This window comes from Pyrus communis, chromosome 15 (assembly GCF_041283825.1).
Source record: "Pyrus communis isolate YQ-2024b chromosome 15, ASM4128382v1, whole genome shotgun sequence".
Classification (NCBI taxonomy): domain Eukaryota; kingdom Viridiplantae; phylum Streptophyta; class Magnoliopsida; order Rosales; family Rosaceae; genus Pyrus; species Pyrus communis.
In genome coordinates this window covers 36,809,142-36,822,824 of record NC_142579.1, presented here as the reverse complement: position 1 = coordinate 36,822,824, position 13,683 = coordinate 36,809,142, and the positions used below count along the sequence as shown (strand labels likewise).

The 13,683-nt window shown below is 37.2% G+C and overlaps 1 protein-coding gene and 1 pseudogene across 3 annotated transcripts; both read right to left on the bottom strand.

Annotated features, from left to right (window-relative positions):
* Positions 1 to 709: 709 nt before the first annotated feature.
* LOC137716881 (glycosyltransferase family protein 64 C3 pseudogene) lies at positions 710 to 2,874 on the bottom strand (annotated as a pseudogene). Of its 2 annotated transcripts, none has more exons than XR_015956309.1 (2): positions 2,731 to 2,874; positions 710 to 2,407 (listed from the first exon to the last, which is right to left on the bottom strand). The product of XR_015956309.1 is annotated as a glycosyltransferase family protein 64 C3 pseudogene, transcript variant X1 (transcript). The 2 variants fall into 2 exon arrangements; XR_015956310.1 differs by having other exon boundaries at positions 710 to 2,179; positions 2,731 to 2,854.
* Positions 2,875 to 5,200: 2,326 nt separating this feature from the next.
* On the bottom strand, positions 5,201 to 8,208 carry LOC137730460 (uncharacterized). Its single transcript, XM_068469453.2, has 2 exons — positions 7,951 to 8,208; positions 5,201 to 6,065 (listed from the first exon to the last, which is right to left on the bottom strand). Exons 1-2 carry the CDS (start codon positions 8,116 to 8,118, stop codon positions 5,523 to 5,525), a joined length of 711 nt encoding a protein of 236 aa, XP_068325554.1. The 5' UTR covers positions 8,119 to 8,208; the 3' UTR covers positions 5,201 to 5,522.
* Between the last annotated feature and the right edge of the window lie 5,475 nt (positions 8,209 to 13,683).

Genomic DNA, 13,683 nt, shown 5'->3' with positions numbered 1-13,683 from the left:
CAGCCGAAGCTGCCGAAGCCCAACCAGTAGGGGTCGTGTTGAAGAAAGGCTTGTAGGCTCAAGGTTTTTGATTGGCTCCGAATTCTGGGGCTTCATAAAGTATTGGGAATTTGGTTGCAACCCTTCCCGGCAAGCATATTCCTGGATTCGTGCGATTTACTGATTGCAGTCTACCGACCAATTTATAGCCAATCCTAGTTTTGATTCATGCATTGGAATTGCACTTTGGGGATTTTTAGTAACCTCGGACTATCTTATACTCTGAGACTTCTACAGCGTTAATTAAAATGTAAATTGGTAACCGATAGCCAGGTTACGTTTAGTTATCCTTTTCTTGTTTTATTTATTAATAAGCAAGATGAATCCGAATCGCCATTGGACAAGAACTAGGATTCGTTTGAAAGTTCTTTTAGAATGATTAAAACAGTTTTTAGAAAAAAATATTTTTGCATTATAAAAGCACTTGAAGTGCTTCCTACAAGAAGCATTAGTTAGTGCTTTTTCACAATTTACTTGCATATTTACCAAAGATTTGTTTCAAAAGCATTTTCCCCAAAAACGTTTTCACTCATTTTTAAAACATTTTAGTTTCTTTTTGGTCATTATGTTGCGTGTAAATAGGTGAAACAATCGGTGTATATACGGCTAAGACGATTTTTTTTAACAAGAGGAAGCCCAATCCATTCAATTAGATCAAACAATAACAAAGTTGCAAAAGTAGCCTTTACTTTTTCAGGCCCAAGCCCGCCACATACGAAAAAGAAGCAGGATCGACTTTCATTTAACTGTTTTCTAATAAATCAACAACACACTAGTTTCCGTGCTTAATCTTCAAAAATAAGCACTCTTACACTGTCAGCCAATCTGATTCGGATACCGAATAGCAGCACCTGTTGAGTAATCTATGTAGTGCATCGGTTTTTCTTCGAGCTTCAAAGGATCCATCAGCTGCCAAGCTTTGAAGAGAAGAAATACTCCACTGTTTCGTTAACAGGACACCTTGCGACCTCATCTTGCTTCAATAGCGCCTGCCTGGTCATCCATCAACAGCTGAGTAAGCAGAGAGAATTCCTCGAGAAACACAACCTGACCTTTTAGCCTTGTAAACAGAGACTGAAGAGTGCTGTGGCAGCATCATTTACCGGCTGGAGCGCCTTCTTTCGAAAGTCCACCGATGCTGAAATGTGTCCAGGGTGCTCCATCATACAACTTAAGACCTATGAGATTCCAATCCTTCTAATATTTGGAATATTTTTGTTCTTCCAGAAAAACAACTATGATTGGTCACAAAACGCCAATTTCCCTCCTTTTTGACACAACCCTTGTTCACTGACAGAGTTGACTACCTTCCCATAACTGAACCTCAAAGGCATTCTCCCCAACACCCTATGAAACTCACTTATACACTCCCCTCTCCTCGTCCTATGCTTCGTTTTCCTACTGCTCAAACCCACCTGTGCAACCTCCCCAGTCAATCCTCCTCGTGCATCACCATCACCATCTTCCTGATCATTGCGTGCATCTCCCCAACCCCTAACCCTCTCGGCTCCTACCAATATAGGCCCTGCATTAACTTCATCAGCCACCACAAAATTCATCAATAAATCCTCACAGTTCTGCACCTTATCCACGATCTTCCTCATGCTGGCCATCACCGGTCCTCCTGCGCAGCTGTACCGATATAAATACTCGCTTTTCAAAAGCATAAACTTGGTGAGCATGACAGAGTACTTGTCTGGATGAACGGTGTAGATCCACTCTTTCCTTGACAAATCTATGTCGTGTGACCTGACAAAGAACCCAACCAGACGATCTGGGTTTGATCCCCACATTCTAAACGCAAATTCAAAGGATTTGGGGTCAACTTCAACATCATCATCACAGACCAAGACTGCTCGGGTCTTAATTTCGGGTCTGGGGAGGAACCGGTTAATGAGGCTGTCTGATGCTTGGTGGATTACAGAGATGCCACTGAATCCAAAGGAGGAATCTGTGAGATTGCGAGCCAGTTGGGACAAGGTCTGGGACGGCATGGAAGGGTTTCCCCAGAGCACGAGAATGGATGACACCAAAGAAGAGGCTGCATATGTGGTGACAATGGATTGTAGGAGAGGGATGCGAGACTCAGAATAGCCATTGATGAGTACGGTTAGCTGATCCGAGATGAGAGTTCACGGGTCTTGTTGCGCTTTAGGGTTGCAAGGATCGGTCAAAAGTGTACGAAGAGATAGCACATGAACACCCCCAGAGCAGAAAATGAATAAAAATGTGAGAATCACAATGGTAGTTGGCAATGAATTCATCTCTAGTGCCTTGTAGTTTATCTAACTCATAAGAATTTATGCATCAACTAAACCCTAACCCTTTCGATTACGGAACATTTCTTCCATACAAAATCTACCTGTTTCTGAAAAGTTAATAACAAAATTATCAATCACTAGCAGGAAAAAATGTACAGATACCAGTTTGAATCACAAAATTAAACAGAAAACTAAGCTAAAAAAAGGGATTTTGAAAGATATACGCGGGATAAATTTGGTTACTAAAAACCTAGAATCTCATTCCAAACTCAAATTTGTGCCACTGAAACCCTAGAATCGAATTCATACTTTTTCCTATAAAATTTTTCTCAACAGCCAAACAAACAAATAGAAGAAAAATTACAATTAAAAGAAAAGTATTAATTAATCAAGCTAACAAATCAAAATATAAGATTGTATTCGGAAGTACCTGAAATCGACGCAGAGGAATCGAATTTAGGCGTGCGAAGAAAAAGAGAACATCGATTTGGGGCATTGGATTCGTCAGATTTGAAATGAACTTTTTTTAATTATTAAAAATTTGTTTAATTAAAATATAAAACTAGTCCTGAACGATGTCGTTTTTGGTACACCTTTTAGGAAAATGGCGCGCGTAACTGAACCCATTTGTTTTGGGGAAAATCAACCTTAGATCATCCTACGCTAGTAACTAATTAGGGTTCAAGGTTTGAATTAAAATGGAAATTGCGAGAGCAGATATTTGAATCATAGGGGGATGGATTGATCCATGAGAAAAACATAAATAGCCAACTTTGATCAAACTAGTTGTTATCGTACTGATAAATTCACAGGTGAAACATACCAAATATTAAGTAGAACACATTCAAGCTTTAAAATCATTGACTCAACAAATAACGTCGACTTTACAAAACCTGGAATATAATGAATACAAGGACGCGCTTTGACAACGAGCAACGTCTGATTTACAAAACTTGAAATGGATAATTCATCTTTGTTTTCGACCTATTTTACAACTAAAACATAAATGACAACCCTTATTATTACAAAAAATAGGCATATCAGTAGATATAAAGGACAAACGTAAATGAGTTGCTCAATTCGATGACACTATTTTTAGTCTCTAACATATTATTAAGTCATGTATGTTATTTTTCTTTGATTGATTTAATCTGATGATCATAAGTAAAAAAAGATGGGAACTAGTTATGGGTCTATTTTACATCGAAATTTAATGACTCGAATTGTTTATTTTTTAAGTTTTCATTCGTAAATTATTCTTGCAAAAAATCAATTCAATCCGAATTCATTCATTCATTTTATTGTCACAATGAAATTTCAATGTTTCTTAGAACATATTGTTCTTCAACTTCTTTGAACTCAATTAGATGTCTAAAAAAATTTCCGTTTTAGCTAATATTTTGCAAAGATGATTTATAAAGTGTAACTTGAAAATTAGACCGTTCGGATTGTTGAAGTTCGATTTGAATTGAGCCCTACAACTAGTTCCCATTTTTTAACAAAAAATGGAATCCAGGGCCTGTTGATCTGATAAGCTTCAGATGTTTCGCTTTTAAGCTGAAAAGTGCATATGTTAAAAAAAAATATTTTAAAAAAAATTTATAAAAAATGTATTAAAAAAAAAAAAAAAAAACTGAAATGTGCATATGAAACTCACTAATTTTTTGTTGGTAAAGTATCAATTGTTTTGTTGAATAGTTGCATCTTGTATTTATATTTTGTAAATTGTCTATTCAATTCATGTTTGAGTGTTTATGGGTGTGCATTATGTTATGTAAATCTGAAGAGTATGAATTTTGTTCGAGTTTTGGCGTCCATGACCTTTTCAAGTTGCATCTTAAAGTTGTACTACTTTTTTACTTAACGGTTTTTTGTGTACCTATAGTTTAGAACTTTAGAGAAACCAAATCGAACTCGCCATTTCTAATGTTATATTTCAACCTGTTCTTTCATGCTTCGCTTGTTAACTGTTGTATGCCAATATGTATTTTTTGATTAAACGTCTCAATCTTTTTGCATTGTTAGGAACACCATGGATCAGAACGTCGTCCTCAGGGAGTTAAAGAAGCAACTCAAGGACAAAACCATGGAGGTGGAAAGGGAGACTGACACAACCAAGATTCGATCTCATGCAACTTTTTTACATGGGATATACAAGCGTTAATTTTGTTTGGGTTCAGTAACAAGTTATAGTTAAAGCTCATGCTAACTATTGATCTTTTGTTATCGGTTCAAGTTCTAGTGATGATTTATAAGAAGGGGTTTGCCTACGTTAACCGCAAACTGAAACATGATGAGACCATGTACGATTTGAAGAAGCTGGAAAGACAGCTCCCAAGGGTTAAGGCCGCCCTACATGGGATGAATTTGGAGGCTGGTGAAGATGAAGATGAAGACAAGGATGAAAATTTCTCAACTCTTCAAAAGTGTAAGCATGCCGGTCGTCGTGTTAAGGTGTTTCTCTGTGATTTTGGCTTGAAAACCTCCTTTGTCCTCGTGTGGGCCACTATATATGAGGAATTATATGTTCCATGAATGAAAAATGATAGTCTTTTAATCTGTTGTGTAATGACTTCTCAGGATGCTAGATAGTTTAATTAAGGATGAATTATGTTTTCCTTTTTAAGTTGGTTCTGCATATATCGTATCTGTGTGGATCAAAGTTTTTTTTATGATTACACATGAAATCGTCCTCTGTCGCCATAACAATTGAGAAGTGATGGAAGACATGAGGCAATGGCTGGAAGGAAAGATCCAATGTCCCATCCTTTCGTTTTGAACTATTTTTAATAGTTACTTGTGGTCGTCAACTTGTTCAGGCGAGAAAAACTTACATGTAACGCGTGTGTTAGAAATGCATTTCTGCAAGTAATCAATCTAAAGTTATTTCCATCCCCAATCTAAACATATTGATTGATCATTCAGCTTTCCAAACCAAACATATAATAATTGATCATTTTATCAAATTTACAGAAGTATAACATATGTAAAACAACTTATAGTCCAAATTTTTTTGGAGTGGACCATCTCTCTCTCTTGCCCAGATGATGGCTTCCCTTCTCTCTCTACCTCTCTTGCATGCCACGGCTGAGGACACGGCAAAGGGAGATGAAGTAAAGGAGGCCACGACAAGGTGTTGACAACTCTTGGATTTAATTTGCACAATGTTTTCAGCCGTGATTGAATCACACACCATCTTCACTTTGGACGACTATGCCCAATTCATACAAATGCATCCCCATTTTCATTACCACTATCCATTTCTGTCTTGTCAGTGCTACTGCTAGACACAAAGTCCAAGTTGTAAAGCACAGGCACCATCGTGGCAGAACACAAAAACACCAAAACTGGTCCAAATATCCAAAGCACGAGAGGCAGTGCTGCATAAAACAACCTGTTCCCCGCAGTGTTTAACAAGTAACCCTTTTCCAAAAGCGCAGACACATACTCTGGAGTCACCAACGACGTGGGTTCTTGTGGACTGTTAATTAGGATGTTAACTTGGTTTATGAACCTGATTGAAAGCGAGTGACACATGAACGAGAAGAGGAAAATTGTGAGTAGGGTGACGTATTTTAAAGCAACCATGAATTCCCCGTGTGCCCCGTAAACGGTGTCATTGAGCGGTTTCTTTACACTGTATGTGCTGCTGATCACAGCTGCTAGGCCGGAGCATAGGAGGATTGATGTGGTGGCCATTAGGGTTGATCCCATGATCGTGTTACGAAGGGTTTGGACGGCCAGGATGTTCTTCTTTTCATTGTCCTGTCAAAGATAAGGTAAAAAAAAACATGTAATCATTTAGTCATCGACAAGTTAAAACTATTTACTACTCACTTATCTTACATATTATGTTAATACTATAGACTGTAAATCTGAAACCATAAATCAATAAATAAGATTGATAATTAACCAATAATATCATAATGTTGGCATAAGACCGACTTTATCAATATCTAAGTTGCAACCACATAATATTAAAGATTTGATATAAAAGATAAACATTTTTTAATGATTAAAGCTTTATTCTACCAATGATATTTTATGCTAAATTTATTTTAAGTTATGGCGAGAGAGAATTCAACTTAAGTGTAAAAGAAATAACACACTGTTGAAGTTAAGATGTGACGCAATATATAGGAGTTAAGTGGGTTCGTGAAGTGGAAGAAATAATATATGCATGGTGGCACTGGCATGCAATTAATCTCACTTATCCAACATATGTTGTTGGTCACTTTGATCTCCTAGAATTACTGTGTAATATACTAATTCCGTAGCATAAATTAAAAGTGAAGCATGCGATGAGCAAGAAACCACTTCTAAATGGTTTTTATTTTTTAAGATTTTACTTGTGGCTAAAAATGATAAACGAAAGATTAAGTCCCCACAAATAAGCCACCTTTTGCATGCTTGGCTTGTTACATCTCACTTTAAAGCAATGCAATGTGCATATTCTTTACGTTTTGGTATCATTCTGTGCTTTGGTAATTAAACTGCATTAAGGAAACTACGTATATTTGGACGATCAAAGACTCAAATGGAACTTTCTTTTTGAAGAACACTCTATAGATGGCAGACCACAGTTAATCATCTTTTATAACATACTAATATACCTATTTATAATATGACAGATATATATATATATATATATATATATTTTATTCAATCATATATATATATATATATATATATATTGTTTTTCATCTGGGAGAGCACACAAATAACACAGGTGTTTATTAATTGAGCTTTATAGTCGGAACCACATTGTACAAAATAATGCATCAATCTATATGTTAGAGTGCTTGTTTAATCATGTTCGTTGTTTTCGTTTGATTGATTCAATTTGATGATCAGAAATGAGGATGTTTGTGTGAGAAACAAAAAGGGTGTGAGTCAAATCATCTCCCTATATAATGCACCTACTATTTATCTGTGGACCTAACTTTCGGAATTGGATCATCTCTGAGGCAAATCCTCAGGATCCTTCTGACCGAATAACACGGGCCGTTGAATTTTTATCTACGGCTACAAACAAGAGGGGCTCTCTAAAAGTTATAATAATTGTAACCGTTGGATCAAAATTCAACGGTCCGTGTTAGTGGGTCAGGAGGATCCCGAGGCTTTGCCTCGGAGAGGATCCAATTCCCTAACTTTCTTGTTTATGATTAGCGTAACTATTTTTCTTTAGCTAAAATGTATAGAAAAATTAGAAAAATTGTAATGAACAAATTACGTTAGTTTGTTTTACGTATAAAATAAAAATTGTTAAGATGTTAATGGGTAGGAAGTTATGATTGAAGAATTGCAGGGGCTAGTATGTAACTAAACCTAATTAATCTGTCATGCTTTCATTGTGAAGGAGGACTGTACCGTTCCTTCTCTTTTCGACTGTTTCTCATGTTACAGACTGTCAACAACATGAAAATCATAACTCGTACAACATATGTTTTTAAGTGAAAATTAATTAACATTCTACACAGATAAGGAATATCCGGTAAAATTAGAATATATTTCAATGCATGCACGCAACTTGTAGATTTTTCTATTTGTGCCACTTAGTTAAGATATGAATAATTTTAAAGCAAATTAAAATTCACCCGTCCTCCACGATAATTTAGCATAGAATGCAAGTAAATCGTGTTATATGTACCTTCATCATCGCTGAGACCCAGAATCGTCGTCCGCTGGTGTTTATGCCGATGATGGTAGATCGTGGGTTGGTCCGAACATTATGCCATAACCAAGCATGATACGAAGCAGTCATGAGGAACCCTAGTGGTACAAGAATGACATCCAAGTAGCATTTTCTCCATTCCATCTCTTTCTCTTGTAGTTTTTCTCACTCTGTCTCTTTCTTTGCCTTTCTTTGTTGAGGGCTTTGGCTGCTCCTTAAGTAGATCTTATAATATTATTAACTCTCTCCACTCAGGTTCCTGACTCCTCAGCACTCAGCAGCTATATATATAATAAGTTTACAGAAGGAAATGAATGTGGACTTGATTAAATGCGCAATACAGTGCACCATCTAAAAAATCCGTGGGCAGCAAGGACAGAACGAACAATTAAAGTAGGGAAAGCAAATCACCCACTAAAATTTTTAAATTACAGATATGAGCTTAATGTGGATGTGCTTTATTTTCCTATCTGCCAACCTTCTTTGTCCCATGTTTTTTTTTTGTTGACTTTTTTCTTTTTAATTTCCCATAGACTTTTTTGCTTCTTTTTTTTTTTTTCCATGGAATTTTTGTCAGAATCCGATACGCCAGTTTGGTATAGAATGTAGGCGATTTGGAGGGATGTATAGTCCCGATATGTTTCTTTGTTAGTTGCTCACAACTGATGAGGTATGCCTAATCGGTATTTGGATGCAAATGCTGAATTGTCACAAAAGTAAGCTAAATGGGTTCCGAATTTGTAGTCGTACACTCAATTGCATGGGTTCTGAATTTGAAATCGTATAGTGCTCAGTCCTTGCATGTGTGACTGAATATATAGTAGTAACATGGATCAAATCCTTGAATGGTATCTTGTATGTTTTGCCTTTTGAAGTAATAAGTTCCCATATTGCTATGGGCACCAAGTATTCTTGCCATGCATCCCAATAAAAAATAACTAAGACTAATTAAAAGAATCAAGAGGGTTAAACAAGATAAGGTTGTTAATATATTTCTAAGAAAACTAGGGCAACTCAACCACTTATAATGATGAAACTGCATATTCTTGGATTTGTGTATAAAATTATCAAGTGGATTTTTGGTGTAATTGTCAATTAATTTTTGTTTCGAGTAATGCTAAGTAGACTAATTAGATCACATTTGTAAATTATGTGATGTACATGTCATCAATAGGAAATAAGTATCATAATCAACACTTAAGTAATAATTCAATCATTAACAATTATATCATACAGTTTACAAAATATAGTTTAAAGTATGACCTAACATTACCCTTCTGTTACCACACAAGTTAGAAGGGTGTTAATGGTATTTAAACCCAAATGGGCTAAACTGTAAGAGTGGGAGGGGCAGCATGACATTGTGAGAGTCTGACAAGGCGCAGGAGGAAAAGAAATTATAAATGGTCAAGTAACGAAGAAGGAAAGAGCACGCCTTCCTTCTTCATGAGTCATGAGGAACTGTGAACGCATTGCCCACTAATTTCAGGGATAGATTGTTATAAGACCCCTTTCCATTCCTTCCAACTTTCATACGTATGGTCTACTTCTTAAACATGATCATAATCATATGCTAATTCAAATCAAGGTTCATAACAAGTTAACAACTAACATTAATCCTTTTCAGATCTATGCACTTGGATTGGTGAACTTTATACATACATATGAGTTTGATATGATAAACTAGCTATTAATCAAGTGATATTTATCTCGACTTTATTTGAAACAAGTCGCGTGTTGCTCACAAGTTTGGACCTCTCCATTGTGTTAAAAGACTATATATAACTAATAGTAATTTTAGTCCTCCACTAAAAACCTGTAAATTAGATATACATTGGTGATCATTCCTAATCTTTCGCGGCTAGAATAATTAACATAAACCATTCTTTACAAGTTGTATTGAGTTTTATCCCCATTTTTCCCATCTTTATATGTTGTTTCTTGTCCCATCAGCATGTATGTCCGGTGCCAAATTTGTTTACGGTTTAGGGTTTTATTTTCCTTCAATTTTTTTGGTTCCTTTTTTTTATATTTTATATTTTTTTTTTTGGGTATTTCGAACCGACCCTAATTGGCAATTCTTGACCACTGGTAATCAATCAAAATAAAATAAAATTTTAGGTGCATGATCAATGATAAATACTAATCTTTAATATTGCACACTATAGAAAAACATGCATGAATAATATGCTGGGAAGAGGAGTGTTGCTAAAATATGATTAGGAAATTCCCAATTGCATTTGTACTAGTCTAAAAGGAAAAGGCTAGCTAGGTTGAATTCGTTACGAATGTCCTATTACATTTGGCGAACGAAGCTTAGCAAGGAGCTGTCCAAACGTTTGGTAGTGGGATATGAGCATGATTAACTTAGGAAAATAAAAAGAGATTCAAAAAGCATTGGCTGCATGCATAGACGTTCTTAGCCATCATCAAAATAAAAGCCTTTTAATCCTTGCCGCACGCACTTATAATTAGTGTTTGAAATTTCTTCAATATAGTCGATATTTCTGTAGAAGTATCGAAAAAATTAGAGAAAGATATGGAAAAGCAAGGGTGAAGTTTAAACTTCGCATCTATCAGAGAATAACTCTTAAATTTCGGCTAAAATCGACGGATTTCGTCAATATTTCCAACAGATCGGTTAAATATCCAAAAAACTCTTATGTTTTGTATAAAGAGTTCGACATGCCTAAAGTTTCATTTTAAATTTCCTTATTTCCATCATTTCCATTGAAAGCAACTGATATCGATATATCCATCAATATTTTCATAAATTTACATATCGATATTGACACACCCCGACCGAGATCGGAGCGTGCTGGCCGTCACACAAAGGTGACGTAGCCATGTGCACGTGCGGAAGCTAATAAGTAGTAATATAAAAGTACGAATAAATTAAAAACTAGCATACAAGTACTAAAATGAGTGCTAGTTAGTGAGATACAAATTCAGAGCAGGTCTATAGCAGTCCAATAAAACGACAACAATAGTACGCCCGAAGGCGACCATACGATGTGGAGTGTCTGTCAGAACGCCGAAAAGCTCACAAGGGAAACCACCGCAACGGCTAAGCAACTAGAACCTGGAGGGGCGCAAAATAAAAGCGTGAGTGGGCAAAAACAATTCTTTCTAAAACCATTTACAAAATACTTTCTAACCCCTCGCCGTAAAACCTGTATACTTCCCAGAAAATAAACATATATACGTATGTGTAAACATGCAAAACATGCTCAAGGGTATACCAATCATGCTCAAGATATGCCATGCCACAATCTCAAAGTGATATGCAAGTGCCCAGGTATAACCATATCAATATCATGTAATCTGGCAGCCGGAGTCACCTAACGTGACCTGTACGGCTGCATCTAGAGCTCAAATCTCAATCTCAATATCTAAACCTGCCCACGAGTCGAAACCACCTAAAGTGGTCTGTACGACAAGCCTGGGTGTAACATATATATACGCTCTAGTGCTACGATCACGTGAAGGCTGTGCGAATAATCGCGGGTCACCTACGAGTCGGAACCACCTATTGTGGTCTGTACGACAGGCCTATGCACCTAGCTTGGATCCAAGCTGAGCGTATGGTGCGGGAGGTGAACAACACGTGAAGGACTGTGCCCTACTCTGGGCGGGAGCACTAACACCGGGGGTGCAGGTTATGAGCTCTCTAAACATCTCTAACCACTAATTAATGCAATCGTTAATTAACGCTTACCTGGCACTTACCTATGCCTCCACAGCACCCACATATAAATATGTATATGCATGCCACTACTAATAAATGTGATGATGCATAAAAGATAATAATAACATGCATGGCATAAGGCAAATAACCCTTTTTAAATCAATTTCTGGGAATATAAATGTATATAGGTATATACGGAAAACAAAAGCCCACTCACTGGTATGTAGAAGGGTCGTAGCCCCCCTGCCTCGCGTGTGCACGCTCGTCCTCTGGGTACGTGTCACCTAAATGCGAAACAACTATAAAAACGTTAACTTTAAAGCACATAACCCGTTTCTCGTAATAACTTCTCATACATTGCTCAAAATGGACAAATGAATATACCAACGTGCTCTACACAACCTCAGGATCACAACCATATTTTTAAAATAATTTTTAGACCCCGCACGCGCCCCCACGCGCCAGCACAGGCACGGACCTACGCGCCCCCCACGCGCGGCCACGTGCCAGGCACACTGACGGTGTCAACAGACGCCGTCAGGAATATTCCGTTAAACTGACGGAATATTCCGTCAAATCTAACCGGATACCGTCACTGCCGTTAGGAATATTCCGTCAAACTTGACGGAATATTCCCCTTTCTTCTCCGGCCTACCCTCGCCGGACTCCGGTCGCCGGAAACTGGGAAAAACTTTAAACTAACTATTCTCCTTCGTTTCTCAACCGTTTTCTATGATTCTTGGACCAAAAGAAAGCCCTAAGCTAGTAGAATCACGTTGGACCACTTTTAAAGGCTAAAAGTTACGCGATCATACCTGTCTCAAAACTCAAAAACCGGCCAACTTCGAACTAGGCCTTCCCGACGTCCAAATTCGTCCAACGAGCTACTCCGACGCTCCTTAGGACCTCACCAACACACCTACAAGCTTCAAATGTCCAAAAACTAAGTAAATTAATGTTGCATGAACAGTGCTCAAAACGGACCTCGCGATATCGACGTGAAAACGTCGAAGTTCTTACCTGAAAATGCTATGGTCGTGCTCCCCTTGACCTCACGAGTAGAATGGTGTCCTTGGTTTCCTCGATCCGTGGTGGTTTGGGTGGTTTTGGTGTTTGTCCGTACGTATGGTGATAACGGGAAGGAAGAGAGAGACACGGGGGAGAGAGACAGAGGGAGGGGAAGAGTGACTGTGTGTGTGAGTGTGTGTGTGTGTGGTCCAACACATGCCACACCACACAAAACAACCCACAACGTGACAAAAACAACCTAAGGGCAAAAAGGTAATTTCACACGTGCGTTTAATAATCCCGGGACGGGATGTCACAGATATTTTTACCGATACGGATATTTTAAATATTGCCTATAATATGAAACCTACATTACAAAAATACAAATTGGAAAACAATTACATGTAGATATGGAATTCATTTTCCAATGAAGACCAAGATGATGTCAAATCAATAAAATATGTAATGAGGTGCCTTAAGTAGTGGGGGTGGCCAACAATACTTTGAAACTATTGGTTATGTGACTTATGTCATCCACATAAGACCACTGTATATGTCTAAGTAGTGCTCTCAGAAGACACAACATGGAAGAAGCAAATCTGCAGGTTCCTACAACACTCCTCGCATTGAAAAGAATCTTAATAACATGGCATTTTTGTTAATTTCTTCTCATAGTTATCTTTCCGTGGTTTGTACATGTGTAGATAACCATTAATATATTAGTGCTCCAATACATATTTTACCTAACTTGGAATGATGTTTGTCGGCGTGAGTTGATTAAATTTATTGTGTATTTTACTGACTCGATCGAGCAATGTTTGTCCAAAGTTATGTGCTTTGTTTATGTAATTAGGTTTCATTATATCTCTCTCTTTTTATGCACATAATTGTAATCCTAGTTATACTTTCTCACAAAGAAGAATATATAATTTAACTTTAGCAGTTTCTAGCTCCAAAGTTTCATGTGTGGCACCCATTTAAAAAGAATATGCTACTTGAATTTTTTCTTTAAA